This window comes from Tachysurus vachellii, chromosome 21, assembly GCF_030014155.1.
Source record: "Tachysurus vachellii isolate PV-2020 chromosome 21, HZAU_Pvac_v1, whole genome shotgun sequence".
Classification (NCBI taxonomy): Eukaryota; Metazoa; Chordata; class Actinopteri; order Siluriformes; family Bagridae; genus Tachysurus; species Tachysurus vachellii.
The window spans coordinates 1,913,748-1,941,201 of NC_083480.1; the positions used below are offsets into that span (position 1 = coordinate 1,913,748).

General features: G+C 41.9%; 2 protein-coding genes across 5 annotated transcripts in view; one reads left to right on the top strand and one right to left on the bottom strand.

The window, feature by feature from the left end:
- Positions 1-2,070: 2,070 nt before the first annotated feature.
- On the bottom strand, positions 2,071-20,779 carry hsf1 (heat shock transcription factor 1). Of its 4 annotated transcripts, XM_060897368.1 has the most exons (15): positions 20,622-20,779; positions 20,122-20,255; positions 19,273-19,381; positions 16,746-16,882; positions 16,179-16,303; positions 12,181-12,256; positions 11,253-11,314; positions 10,966-11,053; positions 10,600-10,733; positions 8,781-9,014; positions 5,939-6,016; positions 5,144-5,249; positions 3,203-3,253; positions 3,040-3,103; positions 2,071-2,776 (listed from the first exon to the last, which is right to left on the bottom strand). In XM_060897368.1, exons 2-15 carry the CDS (start codon positions 20,245-20,247, stop codon positions 2,577-2,579), a joined length of 1,590 nt encoding a protein of 529 aa, XP_060753351.1. In that variant the 5' UTR covers positions 20,248-20,255; positions 20,622-20,779; the 3' UTR covers positions 2,071-2,576. The 4 variants fall into 4 exon arrangements, with proteins under 4 accessions (XP_060753351.1, XP_060753353.1, XP_060753352.1 ...); XM_060897370.1 differs by lacking the exon at positions 5,939-6,016; XM_060897369.1 differs by lacking the exon at positions 20,622-20,779 and having other exon boundaries at positions 20,122-20,421.
- Positions 20,780-21,119: 340 nt separating this feature from the next.
- bop1 (BOP1 ribosomal biogenesis factor) overlaps positions 21,120-27,454 on the top strand; it is a 55,431-nt gene continuing 49,096 nt past the window's right edge. The window contains exons 1-2 of the mRNA XM_060897592.1: positions 21,120-21,277; positions 21,503-21,730. Of these exons, the coding sequence (XP_060753575.1) occupies positions 21,188-21,277; positions 21,503-21,730 (318 nt within the window). The 5' untranslated portion in view covers positions 21,120-21,187. The remainder of the gene's footprint in view (positions 21,278-21,502; positions 21,731-27,454) is intronic.

Genomic DNA, 27,454 nt, shown 5'->3' on the forward strand with positions numbered 1-27,454 from the left:
ACATCTAGATCAAACATTTTTAATGGCTATAGATGAAAAAAAATGATTATAGAATTATTCCATTGTTATTGATATGACAGCATGTTCAGCTTCACAGTCTCAGGTGAGATTGTGAAAAATGATTCAGAGTGAGAGTCATTATTCTTGGTTATAGAAACTGTAATATGAACTGAGGTGTTATTCCTTTGTAGGGGTATAGTTCTGTCTGATAAAGTTTGTGAGAGAATTAATTTGCTGATTTTTCAACACACTTGATTTTACGTGTGAAAGTATGAAGAAGGAAACACTGCTCTTCTGCTCTAGACAGTGATGCAGAGGACAAACATTTAAAGCAAAAATGTATTTGTATAAATCAACAGTGCACATTTCAGTGTAGAGGAATGTTAACCCAGCACAAGTTAACATGTCTTTATGCTAGTGTAAAGTCATTCAGGTTTATTACCATTCCTGGATTCTTTACTCTTTTCATGTTAATCGTTTTGGTTCTTTAGGACTATTTAGTTGCTCAGGTTAACTCACATGAGCAGCTTCTTCTGCACCATGTGACTCGTCTCACTCTTCAATTCTGACCAAGTTCCTTTCAAAATGTTTTTATTTGAAACATACACAAAGTATTGTTCACATGCGTAAGAAAATAATTTAGCCGTGTCTCTATTATAGATATCTAATGTGAGCCAGATGATTGTAAATATTAGAAATGAACAACGATATATATTATTTATATAATATATAATATTACTGTTGTCTTCAAACCACATTGCTCTCCATTTTTAAAAGGAAAAAGAAACAGAAAAAAGAAAGGTGGACCGAACAGAGTCACCAGAGGGCAGCATGTGTACAACCCAAACCTAAACCTCTCCACTCCTGACCCACTCACAGAACGGTCTCTGTAGTCCAGATAAGTAAGGATGTGTAGCGCACTGCTGTTACAGAAGAATTAATACACATCAGACTCATTACACTCAGGATTATTTGTAACAAACCTGTTCCTGGTGTCCTTTGGCTGTGTTACCATGACAACACATCTTTAGTTTTTCCAAACACATTTTCATTAAATTATTCACTTCACACACTGAATTGGATTTGAATTTCATTTAAATCTACTGAGTAATGAGGTGGGAGCCAGACTTTAAATAGCTTTGTCTCTTCAAGCTAATTATTTACCCAAATATGACTCTTGGACCTGAATGTATTAAAAAAAAAAAAAAAAAAAAACACTGACACTGCTGCTTTAAGCCTCTTGTTAGAATGAATGTGTACCAGTGGCTGACAAAACAAGGACCCAGAGAGTGCTACAATATTCTACTATACATCTTTAACTGGAAATGAACAGAGTAGACTTTAGAGCCTGAGCTGGTGATGTGGAGTCATGAACAAAGCCTTATGTGGGCTGCAGAAACATGAACCTTTACAATGGTGACAAACTGAGTTCACTTCAATCTCACTCCACATCACCTGCACTCTTATTTACACCTGAATCATCAAAATCAAGCAAAATATGAAGCAAATGTGAAACAGGGTCTGGATCACAGCACATTTTAAAGTCATCCAGACACAAGATTAACTTCCTCATTTCAAAAACATAATCTCAGTGCACCAAAACCTTATATTCTCCATGTCAGCTGGTCAGTGAAGCTCTACTGGACTAACTTCTGTTAAAATATCTGTGAGATGATACAACAGCTTTAACCGTGCAAATTAAAATCTCTTGGCAACTTTTAAAAACCATTATACTAAGATACAAATGTAAGAGGAAGCTTAGCGTTCAGGGCAGAGACTGACCTCAGAAGCTACAGTAATGAGAGATCGAGATCCCCCCCCGACAGACACACACACACACCCCACAAACACCCCCACCCCACAGACACCCACACACAGACAACCCCCATACACCCCCACACACACAGACACCCCCACACACACAGACACACCCCCACACATACACCCCCACAGACAGACACACCCCCCCACACAGACACACCCCCCCACACAGACACACCCCCACACACAGACACACCCCCACACACAGACACACCCCCACACACAGACACACCCCCACACACTTATTTCATTTCGTTATGATATGTAGGTTAGTAAAAGCCTCAACTCAAGCGGAGCTCTCGTGTATTTATAAATGATTCTGTACATATAACTGTAGTATAGGGTTCTGTGTGTTACAAACATTCTCAGCACAGCATTAATTGATTGTTAGACTGATTGTTAAGATTAAACGAGTCAGTCTGTATAAACTCATTTCCTGTGTTTGTACGCTGAGTGTTAGTCATGACCACTCTCCTGCTCTGAGAATTCCAGATAAGGGCTTTAACCACTCGCCTGCTGTGCAGCTACGTAATGAAACGCAAGCCTGATGAACTGGTTTCATAACCAATGTGGATACGGAAAAACTGCATTGAAAGATTCTTATATTGCTGTCAGGGGGTTCAAACTTTAAAAAGAGCAAACAGAACAGGAAATAAAACGGTGACTAGCATTATTCTAACAATAAAGACAAAAAGTAAAATAAACCCCCACACTGATGACTCATTATAAGCTGTTTGTTGAGCTGTTTTTTTCTACTATAGCTTAGGGACTTCAGGTACTGAAGGCTGGTAGTCAGTGGTCAGCAGGGAGATGGTAGGATCATCAGCAGGGTCAGAGCTGAAATACGAGTCTCCCTCCAGCTCCAGCAGAATGGGCAGATCCTCACTCGAGTTCTCACTGCTCATGGGGTCGGACACCACCACGGGCTGAGCCGTGTACTGAACAAGCTGATTTCCTGAAACATCAAAAACATGCTGATGATCTCAACCCTGACTATTAAACCAAAGGAACTGTGGAACCAAGAAGGACACATCAGATAAACCTCAATAAAACACTGCTCAGTGACTCAACCTCAGAAAATGAGTCCAGTAGTGTTTACTGATTCAACACATTTATTTTACTTAAAAAATAAAGTTTAATAATAATAATAAGCAATAATGCATTACAAGATATTGTGATCATCATCATTATTATTATGTTGAATAGACTGATCAGTACCTGGTTCAATGTGGTCAGTGCTGCACTCATTGTCTTTGGCAGGTTCGGACAACAACTCCTGAATCTGTAAATCACATCAGATCAGGATTCATATCGGCGCGCGTGCACACACACACACACACACACACACCTCCCAGCGTGTCTCACACATAGTCATACTTACAGTTGCCAGACTGTCCAGGTCAAAGTCAGTGCCAGTGTTTGAACTGAAGATCTACAAAATATTTGAAATAAATTTTAGTAGCAGAATCAGCACAGTTACACAACTCTTATAAATCTGATCATATGAGAAATACAATGTGTGTGAACACGACTCAGGTGTGTATAGATTGTCTGGATGACATTTTTGAGCCTGAACTCTTAAAATACGTAGTAAACAAATAGGTCTTCAGAATAACTGAGTAGGAGAAATCATTTATACCCAAAAGAAGAGAACAAGAAATAGACTATAATTACTATTATTACTAACATTATGAAACAGCAGCAGTTGCACTGGACATCCACATAGTGTAGAAGCTGGGAGTCGGTCTCAGGTGCACAAAGCTCTTACTCACTGACCAGATCAGGACATCAATCACGATGATGGGGAAAGGTTTTAAGAGACAGAAGTCAGTGTGGGGTTTTACTAAACATTTTACAGTTCCACGGAGTAACCTGATGGACGAGGAGGATTTAGATCAACGAATGCTGTTTTTAATCCTCCTAATATTAGACTACAATATGAGCTCACATGGATGCAGTTTCAGTAGACACACAACACTACGGGTGAAGAATAAACCTGCTGGGTCTCTCCACATCACCCCCTCAGTGTGGATTATTGTCCTATTACAACACTTCTCACTAGAGCCAGTGCTGGACCTTTATACTGGTTTAATCAGTTTACACTTACATTTCTAACAGTCAAGTGTTTAATAATGTTACAGTGGTCCTGTGGTAGAAATCTGGAATGATAAAATGTTTTTGGGTCACTAAATATTCATGATGTCAATTTGAGTTCACCTGATCAGAACATCCAGATGACCATGAGTACAGTGTGAAACTGGGCCACACACACTCTCACACCCACTCTCACACACACACACAGACCCACTTTCACCCCCCCCCTCACACACCCCCCCCACTCACACACCCCCCCCCACTCTCACACACACACCCCCCACTCTCACACACACCCCCCACTCTCACACACACACCCCCCACTCTCACACACACACCCCCCACTCTCACACACACACCCCCCACTCTCACACACACACCCCCCACTCTCACACACACACCCCCCACTCTCACACACACACCCCCCACTCACTCACACACCCCCCACTCACACACACACACCCCCACTCACACACACACACCCCCACTCACACACACACCCCCACTCACACACACACACCCCACTCTCACTCACACACCCCACTCTCACTCACACACACACCCCACTCTCACTCACACACACACCCCACTCTCACTCACACACCCCCCCCACTCACACACACACCCCACTCTCACTCACACACACACCCCACTCTCACTCACACACACACCCCCCACTCTCACACACACACCCCCACTCACACACACACACCCCCACTCACACACACACCCCCCCACTCACACACACACCCCCCCACTCACACACACACCCCCCCACTCACACACACACACCCCACTCTCACTCACACACACACCCCCTACTCACACACACACACACCCCCCACTCACACACACACACCCCCCACTCACACACACCCACCCCCCACACGCACACTCACACACACACACCCCCCACGCCCACACACCCACCACACCCACACACACCCCCCACTCACACCCCCCGCCCCACTCACACACCCCACTCACACACCCCCCCCACTCACACACACACCCCCAACTCTCACACACACCCCCCACTCTCACACACACACCCCCCACTCTCACACACACACCCCCCACTCTCACACACACACCCCCCACTCTCACACACACACACCCACCAACCCACCCACACACCACCCACCCCCCCCACACACCACCCCCCCACACACACACCCCCCCCCACACAGTGTTCAGTGTAGCAGAAGTGAGCAAAAAAACCACTCACATCAAAGAGAGGTGAGGAATCAAAGCTGATGGTCTGCTTGTTGAAGATCGCCTGTAGGTTTTCCAAGCTGCTGTCGATGCTGTCCAGATGCTCACTGAGCTCATTCCTGGGCAGAAAATCAACCCTTTAGTTCAGGTGCTATAAAACTCACCCACATCTTTAGGTGATCATTCGTTTCTTTTGTAGCTCACGCTGTAGTTAAAAAACAAACAGCTGCACATGAAATAAATCAAACATATTTTAGTGATACCCACGAAGCTACAGAGCTGTGCCACACGCTGGTGATGAACACGGGGAAAGGCCAAGGCCTCTGGGAGCAGGTCATTTACTGATGGACTTATTTTATTATTTCAGCACTGAGGAGGGGGTGTGTGGAATGCACATGCATCACATGTTTGTCATGCCACACTGCCATCACCAAATATCAGCTTTGACCATCATGCTATCGCAGAGCTTTGTGAAGCCGCTGCTCTCGCCGCTGAGCTGAGGAACCTCTGATCACTTCAGTGCGTGTAATAGTGTCAAGCAGAAGTAATGAAAAATGTGCAGATGAGCTGTACAGAATCCCCTGCTACAAGCATCATGCAGCTGTAGCTTAGCAATTTGCCTCCATTCAAAGCATGGATCATCTATCAGTCACCCGTATAAACCCTGGGAATGTATGAAGTGTTGAGGCTCCTAGGGGCCAGAAGCAGAGAGCAGTGGCTGTGTGTGTTTAGTGTCAATGGGCCATGACAGCTTATTGAGCACAGCGCTGCACGTTCTGGGCTCAGCGCGGTCAACTGAAATGCTAACCGTGGAAGTGATCTGAGGTGAGAAGACGAAGAGGAGAGGCTGGGAAAAGGGCGGGACACCTCAGACGTCTTGGAGCAACTGAAAAGATAGAAGAACAACATGGCACTGGAGACAGTGGGAGTGGAAACACCACACCATTACTCCTCTCACCCGTGGAGAACCGGCCTGAGAGAAGAGCTCAGTGCTTCTACAGTCATGAGGGTATGGAAATGTTAAATCACGTCAATCTGTAGAATCCATCACACAGGTGTAGTTGCTATGGAAACCATACCTGTGCGGTGGATTCTACAGATTGACGTGATTTAGAATCCATCACACAGGTGTAGTTGCTATGGAAACAAATGGTCTAAATAAACACTGAATAAAAACACAGGAAAGGAAATTTGGGTCTGATTCTGTAAGCCTGCATTCACACTAGCGAGTCAGCTGTAGCTCATCACTACTGCTGTGTCCAGAATGTCAGAATTAATTTATACTTTTAGATCAGATAAGAAAGGGTCACAGCTTAAATGTAGCCATGATTGTGTACAATTTACTTGAATTTAAATGTACATCAAATGAGTTTTAAAGTGAAAGAATAAAAACCACAGAGGCACCACCACATTTAAGGACCTCATTCAAATGGCTTCAATTAAACAGCACACTAATCACACACTAAGCCTCAGGCTTCATATTAGCTATTAACAAATTAGCAGCAGACGTTACCTGTGCTAGCTACAAGCACTTTACTGAGAAGCTCAGAGCTTTAGATTCTGTCTCTCTACAGACTTCAATACAGAAGTTATATATAACAAGATAAAAAGAGCCCACAGCTCTAATATTTCAGGCAGTGCGTATGAACTAACTGCAGTTTTGAGACATAATGCAGACATAACGGAGTCATGTGCAGCGGTCACTGAAATCACACCTCAGGGTCATGCATGTACACAGACAATGAACAACTGCCTGTCGCTCGCTCGCAAGTGAGAAAGCAGGATAAGAGCTGTAAGGTGTGAATAATTGACATAAAGCTTATTAAGGTGTTTGAGGTAATGTCTAGCTGTGCAGTAGAGGGATACAGTGAACAGTGTTACAGGCAGAGTTTGACAGAAGGCAAAGTTTGACAGAAGTATAACATCATAAGGCACATACAATAAGTGTGTTTACTCAGAGAGGTGTGAACTTGTCATGGAGGAAGCACAAAGAGCTCATTACCGCCTCACAGCTCCAGAATCTCCGGAATCTGTTACGTTCAGCTCAAAGTGCTTTAGGTTTCTTAATATTTATGTTTAAACATGCTGGAAGTTAGCTCACCACCTTACAAGTGTAGTGTAGCTGTAGTGTTTATTACATCACTCACCTTCACTGTAGTGGATAAACATGTAAGAATTTGTGCAGTGGCGTGTGTGTGCAGCTTTATATTAATTGATTTTAATGTGTGTTTGCAGGAATGTATGTGTGTATGTGTCTGTGTACGTGTGTGTGTGCACGTGTGTAAGAGTGTGTGTATGTGTATAATGTGTGTGTGTATATAATGTGTGTGTTTATAATTTCTTTATGTTTGTAATAGAATCTGGTGGCTGTGACATCTTTACCACAAAGATGAACATTGTGCATTTTAAGTACCACCTGACCCTCTTATAAATGTGTGTGAAATGGTATGACCCTGATAAAGCCTTCATCTACCACTCAACCCTGAACAAGGTAGGAGGTAATTTGCATGTGTCAGTTGGAAGTGAAGCAGCTCTGAGCCAATTTTTTGTTTGCATACAATAGTTAAAAGAAGCAGCTTAGCGTAAAGAAAAACACACAGTAAAGAAAATATTCGGCAGCTTTTAGACAATCCTGCGCTGTGACTTTCCAGATTCTCCACAAATGTTTAATTCATTCATTCATTATATCAGTTGTTTACTCCTCAACATGTGAATTATGCATAAAAAAGAGCAGAATTTTCCATTAAACTTGTCAGGTGTAATAACATGTAATAACACATTTTGCTTTAACTGTAATGTGCACGTATGTATGTATGTATGTATGTATGTATGTATGTATGTGTATAATGTATGTGTGTGTGTGTGTGTGTGTAATATATATGTGTGTAATATATGTGTATAATGTATATGTGTATGTGAATAATGTATGTGTATAATGTATGTGTGTGTGTGTGTGTGTGTGTATGTGTATAATGTATATCGTCGCTGTCGGGCGGAAACATCGTATGTCCAAATTTGGTCAATTTCATATTTTTTCACATATCGATGCTATTGGTCAGTCCCCACGTGGGTCTGTTATTTTTACAAGTTATTAACCAATCTAAAGTCTTGAAAATAGCTTGAGCGCAAATCTCATAACTCCATTGGACACTTCAACTGTCCACCTCTTCCTCACTCCGTGGGAGAGCTTCGTGTCATATTTCTCCATAATAAGAGTCGCAATGAATCAACACGTCTGAGGTAAATGTCTTCAAAACACTGGGCTCAAAGAAAAAAATCCCCCCTAGTCCTGGTGCTTGTCTGAGGACAGGAATTTAGCGCAAGACAATCCACTGCAACGCAGACTAAACCCTGTGCACTGCAGATAAGGTACAGCGTTTTTTGCGCACGCATGTCTCTGTCCGTCTGTCTGTGCACGCACGTCTGTCTCGGTGTGTGTGCATGTGCCTGTGGAATACAGCTTGAGATTTATGGGAGGGAAGATAAGAATATTTCTCCCAGATGTTTAGAAACATGACCTTATCAGTCTGCATGGTGTAGATCATTATGACTGACTCAGACTCTTCAAACTCTTTCTCAGTCACTTACACTACAGTGATACTGAGGGGGTTTCTTGGGGGATGATGTGATGGAGTTTTGTTAATACTCACTTGTCCAAACATGCCACGCTTAAGCATTTCTGCTGTGATAAGGGCTGAGTTGGGGCAGGTGATGGTTCATTCTCCTGCAGAATAGAGTTAATAAAGGTGGTGGGGGAAAGGGGCGTGTCTGCAGGTAAAATGGACTCTGCCCCAACCTCCACGTCCACAGGACACACTTCTTCTACCTCAGAACTGTGGGTGGGGCTTAAAGGCTCTTCCTTCACATGCACCAATGGGCTTGTCCTGTTAAGAGTACAAGAGGTGTGATGTAGAATCATCTGTTTAATAAAAATTAGCTCTCATACATACAATGCAAATACATGCTTCCAGGTTCCTCACATAGCTAATTATCGCTAAACATAACAGAGCAATGCAGTGGGAAATGATTACAAAAAGTCTGGTAAGAAAATGTTGTGAAACTGGACAAACTTGTACATTTTTTAGTCTGAACTCCGAGACTGTGAGCTTGTCTGAGTGCAGAGACCGAGCTAGAGAGCGTCACGGAGCCAGAGAGCGTCACAGAGTCAGAGAGCGTCACAGAGTCAGAGAGCGTCACAGAGCGGTACAGAGTCAGAGAGCGTCACAGAGTCAGAGAGCGTCACAGAGCGGTACAGAGTCAGAGAGCGTCACAGAGTCAGAGAGCGTCACAGAGCTGCACAGAGCCAGAGAGCGTCACGGAGTCAGAGAGCGTCACAGAGTCAGAGAGCGTCACGGAGCGTCACAGAGTCAGAGAGCGTCACGGAGCGTCACAGAGCCAGAGAGCGTCACGGAGTCAGAGAGCGTCACAGAGTCAGAGAGCGTCACAGAGCGGTACAGAGTCAGAGAGCGTCACAGAGTCAGAGAGCGTCACAGAGCGGTACAGAGTCAGAGAGCGTCACAGAGTCAGAGAGCGTCACAGAGTCAGAGAGCGTCACAGAGTCAGAGAGCGTCACAGAGTCAGAGAGCGTCACAGAGCTGCACAGAGCCAGAGAGCGTCACGGAGTCAGAGAGCGTCACGGAGTCAGAGAGCGTCACGGAGCGGTACAGAGTCAGAGAGCGTCACAGAGTCAAAGAGCGTCACAGAGTCAGAGAGCGTCACAGAGCGGTACAGAGTCAGAGAGCGTCACAGAGCCAGAGAGCGTCACAGAGCAGCACAAAGCCAGAGAGCGTCACAAAGCCAGAGAGCGGCACAGAGCCAGAGATCGTCACAGAGCTAGAGAGTGTCACAGAGCCGCACAGAGAGTCACAGATTCTACTACACTCTTATTTCCATACTGTAGGTTATACGGTTTACATCTATCGATTATTTAACTGATGTATTATTTTGAATTGAGTCTGTATGAATTTTAATTGCCATTAAGTGTGTACTTAATAAATCCTTTTACATACATTGTTAAGAAGAAATTGTTCATGATAAATGTTGCACACTGGATAGAAGTCTGCAAGTTCACGCCAAACCAACTCCACACGATCTTTTTATTATATAATAATAATGTGTGTGTATACATGTATATGCAAGTATGAATAATAATAATTATTATATAAAGTCATGTCAGCATCTCAGCTATACACATGACTAAATTAATATCAATAAAATCACTGAATTAAAAAAACCAATATTTTAAAATAATTATCTAAAAATTCTTTCATATGAAACATGAGATATTCAATAAGATTCTTTCTGAATAAAATCTAATAACATCTAATAAAAGGTGCTTCATTGTTGATAGATTGTTTAGATCCATCTACAAGCTTCAAATGTCTTCATGACAAACCCATGATACAAAAGCACTGCATGTAAAGCAACATTTAGGCTTAATAAGTATTTATTAATAATCGAAGATCTTGCCTATCCTCAATCCACTCTTCAGCACTAGCAGGGCCGCACTGAGCCAAGTCGGTGATGTCGGAGATTATTGGGCCGGTCTTGACCGGTGCAGTATTCGAGAAGAGGCCTGTTCCTGTGAAAGTCGCTCCAGCGGACTGAAGACGAATATAAAAAATGTTTAACATCCTATTTCACATTCACCGTTATGATTATCTCCACTCGGAGTTTTGTGCACAAGTTCTATACCATCTCAGGGGTACATAACTCTGTATATGGCTAAATGCTTCCCCTTCACTGTTACAAAAAGCTCTACTCACTTTTATTTCTTTAATTTATTTATTTGCTCATATAAAAGTAAAGAGCAGTGTGTGATTCAGCAGTACTTACAGGGAGACTGTGTGAAGGCTCCAGAGAATACTGCCTGCTGTATTTAGGCATGGAGTGTGTTGTGCTGCTGTCATTTAGCATCAGAGGACTAAAGAGACAGAGAAAGCAGAAGAATGAACATTCAAGCAAGAACATGAGATTTTTTTAATTAAAAGAAACAGGGAGAGTTATTTTTATAAAAAAAATAACTAAAGACAGAATATTGGAAATCAGCATTATAATGTTTGTAAAGAAATAAAGGTTATAAATGTTGATGGAATGATCTGGGAAATGTCTGAAGAACTTGCATCTTTCTTTTCACCCCAAGAACTCTGTTGGACCGCGCCAGCGTGACAAGGAACTGGATGAGCTATGGAAGGAAAAAACAATGTTAGTAGAGAACATTATCATACAAATATGATCTGAACTGACTCTAAAGCCTGGCTAATGAAATATTTAATGAAATGTTGATGACAGATATTCGCAGTAAATGTGGTGATTTGAGGACTTCACTGGATCATGTATTTTTTTAATAAGCCACTATAATCACAATATTGGGGCAGGTACAGTGTGAGCCTTTATCCCAGCTGTAGTTGCAGTGCTCAGTTTATGGAAAGAGTGAAACCTCACTAGCTGAGTAATACCTTTCCTTTGCATTCTCATAAGCTTCCAGTAAAGACAATAAACAGATAAGGTAACAGACATCACTCTTTTAGAGCATTTCTTGTGGACTCACTGGAAATATTTAGGTTATTTAAATACGAAGTGTAACAGTGGCACCAAAACACAACACACAATTTTCCCCAAACATGTTTCAGCATAAAGTAAATATTTTTAAATAAAAGACCAGTTAATTGGAGGAAATCTGGGATAGATTTTTAAAGGGAATTAAGAGAGATATACAGAAAGTAACCCCAGAATTTCTAGTGCTACTCCTACTTTATTTCTGTTTGGACTGGTTAGAGATTTTCACCCTCCTCATGTCCTAGCATCCAGACTGTGAGACTGAGTGAAGGTCCGAATGCAACACTAATCCCCTCTGAACAGTGCTGTTGTCAGTGTTGGTCTAACAAATTTAGCTTGAACACTAAAAGTCAAAAGAGTCGTTACACGCTGAAAGCTTGCAGTGCAATGAATGCTTCAGTCAATGGAGTTACACCATATTGTAAAGTGCTGAGCATGATTAAGTAAAGGAACCCAGAGTGTAGTAGGGTGAGAGGAGGCTGAAGGCGTTACCTTCTTTACAACTTTCTGTTGCTGGGCATGTTTCTGTCTCAGCATGGCCACTTCTCTCCACAAAGCTTCATTCTCACTGAAAAAAGAAGGCAGCAGTGGTGTTAGTCACCCCGACAAAACAGGGAAGTTCAGCTGATCAAGACAAACATTAAGACCATGTACCAGCAGCACTGTAGCAGAATAAAGCTGTACATTGTGTTTCCTTTACATTAAATCCTGTTCAGTATGCAGGAGACATTCACAGCAAAAACTCAAACTTTGGATCTGAAATCATGAAAATACAAAAACGGCATTCAACATTCGTTTTTTATTAAACAAAACTGAAAGTAAAGCACGCTTTAGAAAAACGTCAGTAAAAGTCCCAGAGCAATACAGAGACCAAATTGTTCTAGCTATATAATATTTCAGAAATGGCAGCATATACAACCACATCATCTGCTGACTGCTGCAGATTTCTCCCAGATTTGCCTTCTGAACCCACAGAATTCTGATTCAATGTAAATAATGTATTAAATAGTAAACTGAAACCACCTGCCCTTGTCCCTTTTCAGCTGTCAACAGCTAACCAGTATGAAAACTGACCTTTATTATAGATCCTTAAAGAGGTTGTAAAACAGCACTTAGGCTCATATGTATACTTACATTAGAATTATATACATGCACTCTTTCAGACAGGGTTTAGGGCTCAGTGCTAAATAAAGTGATGGTTTAAAGAAGTAAATAACATTTATTATTACCCTCTGGCTTGTGCGTTTCTTTCAAATTCAGTGCAGCTTTAGAGACTATAGATTTGTTGCCTCCCTCCCAGATGCACTGAACGACTTCTACACTCAGTTTTAGGTGCAGAACATCGTGACCATTCAGCATCATTATGGACATAATAAATGGTCTTATCTTGCCCTCACATGTAATGTAGAATCTGTACAAGTTTTTAAGAACTGCTTTATAACTGGATCTCATCTCCACTGCACATAGGGTTGCCACCTTCAATACAGAAAAATTAAGGGACGCCTGCCGCAGCGGGGGCCACACCCCTCGGGGGCACGATGACCACAGTCCCGATGGCGTGCCAGTGGTGGTATATCATAACTTAAAACATGTATTCATAAAAATATTAAGATTGATACCAATGGACATTATAATAAGATATCTGCTATTGAAATCAGTGTGAACAGATGCACTCAGTCTCTCACTATCACAACTTAAGTGGTCATATTGAATACACAGCTATGACAATAATAAATATACGCCAACAAAGTGTGACTGAGAACACAAAAAATAAGCTTTTGGAGGAACTTGTGAGATGTGAACCATATTTTATTAACTTATTATTAAATTAACAGATCCATAACTTAGTAATTATATCTTGCAAACTTGCAAAAGATCTTCCATGAACATCATGAACATAACATCAGTGGATGTATATCAGTGTATCAGTGAATATCAGCGGACCAGAAGTAGTAGTGTGCAGTATTGGAGCATGTCAGGCCTACTTTCTTTTATAAGTGTACTTCTTGTCACTCCATTTCATATGAATTTTCTGTCACTCTGACTCTGTCAAAAGAACCGTTGAGGCAGCGTCCCGCCCTCCTCTGACTCTGATTGGCCGTGATTCACGGCCAGTAACCCTACAACAAACCAATCAAACCAACGATGGCAACGAGTATTAAACAGTCAGGGGCAGAATAGGAAGCGTCTCCACACAATGTGGGTGGGGTGATTTGCATGGGATGCTGTATAATGTGGACCTATGTAAAATACGGGACAAATCGCGCCCCGTATTGATTTGATACGGGACGCGTCATTTTGCCTGTAAATACGGGACGATTCCGTATTTCACGGGACGGGTGGCAACCCTAACTGCACAGGATGCAAATATGTTAGATGTGGGCCATCAGCCAAATGTTAACAAGGCAGCAGTAAGATAAAAGAAACATCTAAATAGAATTCAGCTTAATTTATTACACCAGTTCTGTATATTAATGCTTATGCACAATGTGCTGAGGGCAGGAGAGAAAATGTCCTTTGTGAAGTGATATAATGAAGAAATATTCTTCAGCGGTCTATATAAAGCAGAGTGAAAGACTCTAAACCTCCAAAACAGGACTATAAAAGAGCTTAGAGTTCTCCTCCAATCCTCCCCTGAGCCCCATCGCTCGCCCATCTAACCCCAACCCCACTCAGGGTTTGGACCTTTACTGGGGCAGGTGCAGATTCCTCTATGCAGCTGGGATTAAAACTCCACCAAAAATCTTAGCAGATGACCCTCACCACACACCCTACTGCTCGGTCCACACACAACTGACCAAATACTGACAATCCCTATAAAGAATAAATAATATGAAGATGATTACATACAGAATAGATTTATAGATGATGCTTTACCATTTTCAGAGCTTTGGCATTTTCATTTCATTAATCATTGTGGAGAAAAAAGCCACCTGCTTTAATATCTATGAAAACCAACAGCACATTTTACACAAACTCCTGTAATCAAAGAACAGTCATGAATCGTCATTGTCTTAACCATCACAGCTGTGTGTGTGTGTGTGTGTGTGTTTTGACATGCAGTCTAACTTGGAGCATCCCATTACGCTGTGAGTGCCTGCCTGTATTAGGACGGTGACTAACTCAGGCAGAAATGTTAAGCGTTCCTACACTACAGAGTGAACACTGCTAATAATAAAATGGTTGAAGTGAGATTGAGTCTTCAGAAACGTGAAGACTCTAGAAGCTTATTTTATTGTATACCTGCAGGTTAAGTCTGGAATCCTGCTCAAGTCTGACTTGATAGGATTTTTAAAACAGTCTTTTACTACCAATTTGAAGAGAAAAAAAATCTAATCTCATGTCAAATAAATTCAATATATTCTTTTATTGTGTAGATTTATTTGTTGCTTTAAAAAGATATGTGAGAAGAATAATGCATCTGGTCAGGTCTCTGCTCATCTCTTAGGGGTTTCTCATGTAACAGCATACACAGAATGGTGTGGAAAAAAGCACTAGTATTAGTTGTGTAAGCAGAAAAGACATTGACAAGCTGACAGGACGTCTATGGTCAATAACTACAGGTGGAGCAGAAAAACATGCTGTCCTGGAAGTGGCTGTGGATTGTCTGGGCATTTGTGCAAAGACTCTTACTGCCACTGATCTGCACTGTGATGCTCATTAGGGATATTTAATTTTAAAATGTCATTTTTACTCTATTATTTTTCATTTCTGTCAAGCTGCTTTGAGACTCTGTGCTACACAAATAAAACTGAACTGCACTAGAGGTTTGGAGCCATACTGAGAGCTCCTCACTGAGAAGGTCTCAGACCACGTGTTCTGGTCCATACCTGAGTATGAGAGCCATGTTCCCACCTGCACAAACCAATCACTCCACAGGGAAATTACTGTTTTTCTGAGTGAACATGGAGACTATGCTACATGTACTACATTTAAATACATTACGTTTACTAGGCATCGGTTGATGTGTCTGAACATCATGATACTGAAGGTGCTACTGGTATTTTACCTTAAACTATAGTCACAAACAGAAAAAAATATTTACCTAACTATTACCTACAGAGACACAGCAATGCATGAGGAACCCGAGGGCAGGTCACTGCCTCCTGTGTGTATTTCAGTCCATGGTGATAGTCAATAAACTCAGTTTCTAATCAGGAGCTTAAAATAACTGGCTTTAGGCAGTACACAAAGCACAGAGCTCCATGAAGACATGGTGTGTGAAGGTCGGAGTGGAAGATCTGGAGTGTCCTGCACTGAGCCCTGACTCTGACTCAACCCCACTGAACACCGACTGAACCCCAGACCTCCTCACTCTTACACCATCAGTGTCTGATCTCACTAATGCTCTTGTAGCTGAATGAACACAAATCCACACAGACACTACAACATCTAGTGGAAAGACGTCACAGAACAGAAGAGTGGAGTTGATTATAACAGTGAAGGTTATGAGGTATAAAAGAAAACAGAACACAGAGCGTCTCACTTACTGTTTCAAGGTGCTGATTTTGCTGTCCATTGACTCCTGCTTTCCCTTCATGTGCTGCACATCGGAGATGATTTTGGTCACATCCTCTGGGCTTAGCTTCAGCTCCTCATGTTTAATATTAGATACCTGAAGATTAACACCAAGAAGCTGTCAGAGGGGTTTGTGTGTGTGTGAGAGAACCCATGAACAGATGTTTAGGAGTGGGTCTCGCACTTTGTGTAAAAATGTAATACAAATGATTACAGGATGATGATCCTTAAGACTGTAAAGTGTCTCCGTCTCACACACACACACACACTTTATTATTGTCCATACTCAGTGTTATTTCTGTATTTAGTAGAAAGGTGTGAAAAATCACAGACGAGATGCTGCATCAGCCTTTTGTAAGTCATGGAGTAATGTGACAACAGGTTTTTATTAGAAATCAAAAATCTAATTCAAGTGAAAAAAGCAACAACATAATCAACTGGAAGAGAATGAGAGATTTTATATGTGAATCTTTGGGCTGAAAAATTCAATTCAAAATGCATTAGTTTTCCATTAATAAGGAGAAGAAAACTGAGCTTACCGTGGTCACCTTCCTCTTAATGTTCTCCAGCAAGTGCTCCTGTCCACGGATGAAGTACGGATGCTGGAACTCTGTATCATCTTTCTCAGGCTTCAACAAGCCTCCCTGCTCAATGTGGACCACTTTACGGAAACCATCTGCAGAGAGACAGGAGCAATATGTTTCTCACCAGATATAGAACAAATGCACACACTCGCACGCTTGCACACTCAGGCTCTCACATAGGCTCGCATTGCTTGCACACGAGTGCTCTCGCACACACTTGATGTCCAAGATGGCTGTGTGGCAGTAGCAGGCAGCGGCCACTCCGGATCCAATATAGTGCTATTTACTGTTTTAACCAGACTATTCTTAGTACATAGACTCCAGAGACAGCGGTGTTCATGTATACGACTGCCAGACGTTAACACAATACAGAAATTGTGCAACAACCAATCTGCACAATGATGTGTTGGAAAGGCTTTTTCTCTGTGGCGACCAGGCCTCCAGTCCTCGAAAGGAAAGCGGTGCTTGAGGAAGCGAAAGCGCGGTAAGCAGACGAGTGTACATTCCCCCAGCGCTAATGCTAAAGAGGCTCTACGTGAACGCTATTAGTGATCTGCACAACGTTCACCCCAAAGGAATGTTCATCATCGCCAGAGATTTTAATCATGCAAATCTCAAGCTGGAACTTGTTTACACACATTCCTGGCACGTCTCCTGCAAAGACCACATCTTTAATTCCATTTGTCAGACGCTCTAAACCAGTTTTGAAGCAGGTGAAAACATGGCCAGCAGAAGCCCTAAGAACAGCAATGGCCACAACTGTCTCGAGCCATCAGAAAACCAAAGTGCACAAATGCCCAGACAATCTACAGCCACTTCCAGGAAAGCAGAGACACCCAACGCATGTGGCAGGACATACAGGAGATCACGAACTACAAGACAGCTTCACCTGCCTGTGATATTGACGCCTTCCTCCCAGATGCACTGAACAACTTCTATGCTCGGTTTGAGGTGCAGAACGACGTAGAGGCAAGGAACTCCATTCCTCCCCAACGATCAGGTACTTTGTCTATCCACGGCCGACGTTAGGAGACCTCTATGCAGAGTTAAGTCATGGTAGTCTGTTGGCCAGAAATTTCCGGTAGAGTGCTCAGGAAATGTACAGAACAGCTAGCAGATTTCAGGATTTCAACATTTTCCTGAGCAGTGCTGTTCCTACGTGCCTCAAGACAAACACAATCATCCCAGTGCCGAAGACGTCTACAGTGTCCTGCTTCAATGACTATCATCCAGTCGCACTCACAGCCATTGAAGTGCTACGAGAAGCTCATCATGAGGCACATCAAGACCCAGTTACCACCCTCACTGGACCCCCTACAGTTCGTGTATCGTCCAAACCACTCCACAGACGACATTTTCACGGCCTTCACCCACCTGGACAATAAAGACACTTACGTACGAATGCTGTTCAGAGACTTTACTTCAGCATTCAACACAATCATCCCTCAGCACCTGATTGGGAAGTTGAGCCTGCTGGGACTGAACACCTCCCTCTGCAACTGGATCCTGGACTTCCTGACTGGGAGACCTCAGTCTGTCCGGATCTGGAACAGCATCTCCAGCACCACCACACTGAACACCGGAGCCCCTCAGGGCTGTGTGCTCAGCCCACTGCTGTTCACTCTGCTGACTCACGACTGTGAAGCAAAGCACAGATCAAACTATATCAAGTTCACAGATGACACGACTGTGGTGGGTCTCATCAGCATACAGAGAGGAGGTGCAACTGCTTGGTGTAGAGCCAACAACCTGTCTCTGAATGTTGATGAAACTAAAGAGATGGTTGTTGACTTAAGGAGAGCACAGAGCGACCACTCTCCACTGAACATCGACAGATTATCTTTAGAGACCAAATTTCTTGGTGTTCATCTAGCGGAGAACTTCACCTGGTCACTCAACACCAGCTCCATCACCAAGAAAGCCCAGCAGCCTCTCTATTTCTTACGAAGGCTGATAAAGGCACATCTCCCTCCCCCCATCCTGACCATGTTCTACAGAGAGACCATTGAGATCATCCTGAGCAGCTGCATCACTGTCTGGTTCGGGAACTGCACCATCTCGGATCGCAAGACCCTGCAGCGGATAGTGAGGACATCTGAGAAGATCATTGGAGTCTCTCTTCCCTCTATCATGGACATTTACACCACACGCTGCATCCGCAAAGCCAACAGCATTGTATATGACCACACACACTGTTCACCCCACACACACACACACTCTTCACCCTCCTGCCATCTGGAAAAAGGTAATGAAGTATTTGGGCCTCACGACCAGACTGTGTAACAGTTTTTCTTTCCACAAGCCATCAGACTCCTTAATAACTTAACTGATCTGTACCGAGCACAACACACACTCTCCTGATATACATCCATATCTACAGCACCATTATATCCATATCAAACTGTATACACGCAGGCGCTCGCACGCACGCACTCTCGCACAGCGGCGCAGGCGCTCGCACGCACGCACTCAGGATACTTACACATATTGAGCTGCCGCACAAAGCTGGCCATGTTGTTATGCTTGAAGTATTTAGGAAGCACTTCTTTGGAGAATCTGCCCTGGTCAAACACATGGAAGCTGTTGCCATTCTACAAAGACAAAGAGAAAGGTTTTATTATTACAGGAACACCAAAAACGCTACAGTCAACTCCACTGTCTGGACATGATCTGTAAACATCCTGCTGTGTATTCGGTCCCAGTCTGCCAATCAGATGTCACAATCACACTGAGACGTCACACAGAGATGGACATCCCCATAAGAAATAAATCTCTTTCTAAAGCTCTGAATCTTCAACTGGATAAAGTGTCTGCAGCTCAAGATCAGCACAAACTCTCTCCTTACTTTTCCCATGTAGGAATAACTGATCTACCCCAGAAATATCCTGGACTTTAGTGTGCGTGTTGTTTTGAAAATGGTGTTAGTCAAGACTTCTGCCTTCAGTCTAATGAAACACACCCAGTCTCACAGCTTGGTCTGACTTTAAATGAGCTTACAGCTGAGAGGACACGACCTGTTTGTTTAATCACAGAGAGACTTCTGTACATCCTCACAGTATCATTCGGCTGTAGTGACGTTACACACACCAGCCTGCCTGAGCTTAAAGAGGAATTACAGATGTTTCTTCAGCTCAGATCCTCTTCAGCCAAATCCATCAACAATAACATTAATCATCACTGTAACTAGTAAAAAAGAAAGATAACAGGTCTAACACTGACCTGTGCTGCTGTTATTAACGTCACTTCTGCCACTAAACGCTGCTGTTAGCTGGCTAGGCTAAGCTAGGCTAGGCTAGGCTAAGCTAAGCTAACTACTCAGTGTTGCACTTACTGGACTCCAGCAGATTAAAGGATCAGTGTCTGGATCATCGACCAGTGTCCACAGTTTAGTCAGAAAAGCGGGCACGTTGTTGCCCGTCAACAGCAAGGCTCCAGATCCGGTGGTGTGAAAGTCCATGTCGGAGACTGAAATAAAGGCCGACGTGTTTAGTTATCTGTCTGTGTGTGTGTGTGTGTGTGTGTGTTCTGGAGTTCAGTTATCTGTGTGTGTGCGGCTAAAGCAGCCTTAGCTCTGCGGCTAAAGCAGCCTTAGCTCTGCGGCTAAAGCAGCCTTAGCTCTGCGGCTAAAGCAGCCTTAGCTCTGCGGCTAAAGCAGCCTTAGCTCTGCGGCTAAAGCAGCCTTAGCTCTGCGGCTAAAGCAGCCTTAGCTCTGCGGCTAAAGCAGCCTTAGCTCTGCGGCTAAAGCAGCCTTAGCTCTGCGGCTAAAGCAGCCTTAGCTCTGCGGCTAAAGCAGCCTTAGCTCTGCGGTTTAACTGAAGTGTCTGTAATCACCGACTGGCCGTAAACACTTGTGGTCGCTCCGGGCTGCAGGCTGCGGGTCGCCGCTTCACTCCTCAGTTAAAGCTCAGTGTCGCTCCGCAGAGATTTACATCATAACGCCATTTCTGTCAACTGCGTAGGAAACAGTCGCCACTCGGGCGCGTGCGAGGCGCCTTTTACTGACGTCACTAAAAAGCGTTACAGTTTTCGGTCAAATGCTAAAATAAAAAGGCTCGCAAAATAGTTAAAAAAAAAAAAAAAAAAACTCATACATTTGACATTCATTTTGTAACAAATGGCATTAATTTAAATTCATGTTATTAGCTACCGCGACAAGTTTCACCTTTGACCTCTCTTCATGTCGAGTTAAACTTGCACGAACTTTTTTTAATGCTAAGTTATTTACTCACGCAACAAATATTCCGAGATTTATTATTTGTTCAGCTTATTTTTAAAAGATATATATATATATATATATATATATATATATAAATCTCGAAATTGTTTCTTGGAGAGGATTTTAACCTTTGACCTATGACCTCACTGGAAACCCACGTGGTTGCAGCAGGAGCTCCAGCATGTCTGAGTTCAGAGCTGAAACACAGCAAAACGGCGCAATGAGTAAAGTTACATCGAAAAAAAGAAACGTCGAGGAAGACGAGGAGAAAGTAAGAAGATGTTTGGTTTAGCGGGCGGTTAGTTTACACATGGCTAACAGTCAGTACAGATCAGTGCCGTGCTGTCAGCATGTGAGCATGTGTGATGAGCTACAACATGAAATCGTGCACGATTCATCTGATCAGTCTGTGTTCAGGTTGTGTAACAGGTGTTAAGTGAAGGTTCAGGGTTCTCATGACTGTGAGGAGTTAAAATGCTGTTTGTTTCCTTTACAGCTGTTCGCTACAGACGCTCATCTTGACGGAGATGATGATGATGATGATGATGATGATCTCTCGGACAGTGAGGAAAGTGTCTTCTCCGGGCTTGAAGACTCTGGAAGTGATGATGATGATGATGATGATGATGATGGAGATGAAGACTCAGATATGAATGAAAACGGAAAGAACGCAAATGTAGCAAAAAACAGTGAGACTTCCATCAAGACAACAGGCAAAACTCAGGTGTGTGTTTTTATTTACAGATAATATTCACTGGTTAAGAACGGGGAATAGAGGCCTTTATTATCGCCACATATACATTACAGCACAGTGGAATTCTTTTCTTCACATACCCCAACTGAGGAGGTTGGGGTCAGAGTGCAGGGGCAGCTATGATACAGCGCCCCTGGAGCAGGGAGGGTTGAGGGCTTTGCTCAAGGGCCCAGCAGTGGCAGCTTGGCAGTGCTGGGCCTTGAACCCCGATCAACAACCCAGAGCCTTAACCAGTTGATCCACCACCACCCTCAAGTTCTCAGTGTTTAAATATGTGATGCTATACAAAAGCCATTGTTTTGCTTGGGACCAGTAAAAAAGCAGCCCAATACTTTTCACTGTCTCATAAAGGTCTGTTTACAGTCATTGGTCTGACTTAATAAACATGATTGTCTTGTGAAGTCTTGAGGGTTGTTGGATCTTATTGAAGGAAATGGTAAAGAAACCGGTGCTGCTGTGTTTACTGTTTAACTGCTGCAATGGTTTAACTGCTCATCAACCAAAACCTATGTACAGCCAACTGCAGCAGCATGTATATGGGGTCTCTGTTATTGCTGCCATCCTGTGTGTCATCGTCATGCTTTGTGTGTCAATACAATACTCTCTAGTGACTGAATTTATTGACACTTTATTTATTACTAGATTTTTTTGACCATTTCGTCACCTCAGTAATCTGTATCCTTTTAATAGCTTTGGCTCAGGATGCCGCCAACAGATTTTCAGTTCATTTATGTCTGAAACGATGACAATAAATCCTTGAATAATGTATCGCAGGGAAGTCCCGCCTCCTTCCCATCAATCTTAAACACTCTTGGCTGTTAGCTCAGTGCTGTTTCCTTGCTTTTGTTCAACACCAATGCAAAATGTGGGAAGTTCATTCCTATTAAATTCATCCAGTCAGTGTGTGTTTGAATGAATTCAGCTCCTGAAATGTTAATCGTCTTCCAATCGATAGGAAATATGATGAATTAATTTGAAATTAATTGGTGATCATTAATTGCTATAAACTTATCAGTTGCTTTATCTGAAAAAGCTTCAGACTGGAACTGCGACTATTTAATCAGTACATCAAACTTTGATGTTGGCTTTGACGAGGCAAGTATTTGCAAAGGCCGGTGCTTTTTGGAGGCAAGTGGACATAAGTGTCAGTGTTACTTTTGGAGGCAAGTGGAAATAAAACTTGTGAAATCTAGTGGAGCGCTAGGGTGCCAAAACATTTGGAGGCAAGTGGAGACGAGCATGTGACGTCATCCGAAAACCTGTGACGCAGTTCCCCTCATTTTGCTGAGTGTTTTGATATGCCACATGTCCATGTTGTAAAAAGTTTTTTGATTTTGCATATTTTGGGGGCGGGGCTGCGGGACAACCGGAAGGTCAGTCAGTACACCAATTTAAAAGATTTGTTCAGAGTATCACCCTAAAGGAGATGGGCGAGTTTGGTGTAGATAGTTCAAAAGCTTGCCGAGTTATAAACCTCCAAAATTTATAATGGGAGTCTATGGGAAAAAAGGCCAATTTGAGACCCGGTACCGGAAGTACCGGTACACGGATCCCTTAGAAAAGTAATAGCAACAAACTTCAGACCAGGGTCTACAATATATCCGAATTTGGTGCATGTGGCTCGAAAGCCATAGGAAGAGTTACTATTTATATATTTTTGTCTAAGTTTAAATAGGAAAACAGAATGTTGGCTTCTACAAAGCGACATAATAAGTGCTTTAGGTAAAATAGGAGATCTGCTTTTTAACAGTGCTAACTTCAGATCAAACTTGCTAGCTGTGATGTGTTGATTAGGTTAATAAACCAAGCTTAAACACTTGTGTTTAGCTCTGAGAACAGACACGGTCTAATTCAGCCTGTTTGTCTGCTCACTGATCTTGGCTCTGGATTGTCACTGATCAGCCTGTTCTGAGACTATGACACCGTCCCACCCGAACAGGCCAGCCTTGCTTTAAAACTGTGACGGTTATCTCCATGTCCATGTTGTTTTGTAGCCCACATTGTGTTCCAACAGTTCAGTGATCATCACATACTGTAAACTACATCCTCATGCTGTTTGGGATTGGGCCAGAGTCATCCTCTGTTCACCCCTAATACCAGAGCTGGGGGATTACGACCACTGAGCAAAAAATCACCTTTGAGAAAATGAAAATGTGACAGAAGAAAGTGCAAAATAAACAGCCCAAAATTGTTTATAAAAACAGAACAGAACCCTGACACAGGCAAGAGATTCCTGTAAACCCATTTGAAATCAGAACAGAAACTTTGTCACAATAAAGCAGTATTTTATTTATGATGTGTCCTCAACTATACTTCAAAATCAACCCCAGACTTGAGGTGAAACAGTGAAATGATGTACAGTGAATCCAACTGATCACACCAAATTACCCCAAGAACAAGGCAGAAGTGCTTTAACTATGTACACATCAGATTATTAAAGCTGAATGTCTGCACTTTGACCTTAGATTCATTGTTTAGTTTCCAACACACAGTGGCAGAAGAACAAGAACTATGTCCTGGTCCAGATGTTTATAGTATACATATAAATATGTCTAACAAATCCAGTCAGGTCCACAATGGCATAGTGGCTCTTGTACAGTTTTGATCTTTTTCATTCAGAATATTGAAATGGCAACAAAATTTTCTTAATGCAAAAAAACTGTACTTTACGTTTGAAACACTTTTACAATAAATTGTCAAATCTAGCACATCACAGATGATTATGATGTTCATGGTAGAGATAATGAGAGTTTTTTGTTGACTCCAGTGATGAGCTGAAACACAGTGAATACGACTGTATGGATATTATCAATTTAAAATGGAAACGTGTCTCAATGTTTTGTTGATCATGTTTAATGGTGGTGCCTCAGGTGCGTCGTCATGCAGGACGTGTTTCTGTTTAAAACGGTGCTTGAAAACTTTTTGTTTTGTTTACTGTTGTCTTTTCTCCATTCTATTCTCCAAACCCGACATGTCCCCACACCACAGGTGTGAGTAATGGGGTACTTCTTTGTGTTTCTCTTCAACGCTCATAATGATGAAAGTGTGAAATCTGATAGCAGTGAAACTCCCCTCACTTTAGTGCATAGTGATTGGATGTTTACTCATGGGAGGCGTATCCTCATTCTGCCAGAAGCCTTTATCCAGAGTGACCATTTTTATCTCATTTTATACAACTGGGCATTTGAGGGTTAAGGACTTGCTGAGGGACTCAGTGGCAACTTGGTGGACCTGGGATTTGAACACACATCATCTGATCAGTGGTCCGACACCTTAACCACTAAGTTACCACCCCCCCATGAGGTAGTGTATAATGCATTAAAACTATACACAAACTCAGAACACCACAATTCACAAGCGGGTATTTAGGGTTTAATTTTCTGTTGTTTAACTGTGGCGTTCCTGGTGCACATGGCTTACAGGGCTACACACATCGAGAGGAATCGTAACTGACTTAACCATTTGGAGTCAAAGAGGTTTATTAGTTGAACCAATGGAGAAGAGAAGGAACAAGTGAAGTGCAGATCCTGGGATTAAGTAAGCAGTTTAGGCTTGAGGACTGGATTTGTCACGATTTCTGCTTTTATAGACCGGTCTTTATCTGTGAAATTTTAGATCAATTTGAATTTTAGAATAATTTGGATCAGTTAATCTAAAACCTGGCCTTTTGTGCTTGTATTTTAATTTGTTATACTATGAAACTGTATATCGGGGGGCACAGTGGCTTAGTGGTTAGCACGTTCACCTCACACCTCCAGGGTTGGGGGTTCGATTCCCCCCTCCACCTTGTGTGTGTGGAGTTTGCATGTTCTCCCCATGCCTCGGGGGTTTCCTCCGGGTACTCCGGTTTCCTCCCCCGGTCCAAAGACATACATGGTAGGTTGATTGGCATCTCTGGAAAATTGGCCGTAGTGTGTGATTGTGTGAGTGAATGAGAGTGTGTGTGCCCTGTGATGGGATGGCACTCCGTCCAGGGTGTATCCTGCCTTGATGCCCAATGACACCTGAGATAGGCACAGGCTCCCCGTGACCCGAGGTAGTTCGGATAAGCGGTAGAAGATGAATGAATGAATGAAACTGTATTTAAAAAAATAAATAAACCTCTGATGGCCTCAGTGTGCTCACAACTGCCCTCTAGTGGGACATTAGCAGTATTGAGCAGGTGAGAGGACATTTTCTGCATCTGTAATTCTCCACCTTTATTTCAAATGTACAATGTGATAGTTATTATTATTATTATTAGTGCAGAGGCTCTATAATGAGCACCAACAGCATGGTGTGATAATGTACAGTGCATCTGAGAAATAAACCACATGATTGAGATCTTGTGCCTTTCCTCTGTGGGTTTAATCAAATCCAGATTAATAGTGTTTAAACCAGGTTTAATCATCTGAGGAAAAGTGTAAACGTGATCAGATTTTATCAGTCACATACAACTGTGTAGGACCTTCTACAGCTGACTGTATAAAAGGATTTGAGATAAAGATTCAAAAAGTCTTTAAAATAGAATTAATTCTTCTATTAAGAATTTAATAGAATTAGAATAAGAGAAAAGAAGAAATGTAAACAGTGCATCTCTTTGTACATGGTTAGGGCTGGGCGATATGGCCGAAAACTGTATCACGAAAACTGTATCACGATTACATATCGGTCGATATCGATAATTATTGAATTTTTTTTATGACCCATTTAAAATAAGGACCAAGAGAAAAATATATTACATTTAAACATTTTTATTTTAAACTTAACCTTCCTCTGATCATAATCCCCTCAGTTATTAAGACAGAAATGTCAGCAAGCAGGAAAACTCACATCATTATAATGTAAACATAAGTCTAAAGTCACAATGAACACTTAACAATTATCTCTTAACATTTAAGGTGCAAAATGCAAGAAAACGTAAGAAATGTTTAATAAAGTGTAATAAAATAGTGCAAAGTGTTAAATATAAACATAGAAACCTGAGAATTTAGTGCAAGTTTAGTGCTAGGAAGTTCACTAGCTGTTCACCTTCTGGTGAATAAAGTGTGTAAAATATGTGCAGTGTTTTTTAAACAGAAATAAAACTGAGGTAGACTGAGATACAGCTGTAATATAAAACACAAACCTGATACACTACAGTAACATACAGTACAGATTGAAATATAAAACCTGCAGAAATATGAAAAAGTAACAAGCTATTCTTACTCTAATCATACTTGAAGTTGAACTATTCAAGTATATTTTCGTAGACTTATAATTAGGGTTGTAGCTACTGAATATTTTAGTAATCGAGTATTCTACCAAAAATTTCACAGATTAATCGAGTACTCTGATAAAATGTATTTTTGCTTAATTAAAGAGCGATATTAAATATACAAGAGAAAATAATACGGGTGAATAACTAATTGGTTTCCTTTTTTTTTTTTAGAAAAATTAACTTTTATTTTTTAAATGTATATTATGCAATGCATACAACAATATTTTCTATAAAAAATAAACATTTAGATACCCATTGTTTCTCTGTCTGTACTTGTACTGTGAACAATGACAAAGTTGACTTAATTAAGTACATTTAAGTGCCAAACATTCTGGGTTTTAAATGAACCTTTTTCTGAGATGCAGAAACAAAAAATAAATTATAAAAGTATCAAAACTAAGGCATACATTAAAATAAATAGTAATAATAATAGAAAAATACTGCCTTTAAGTCAC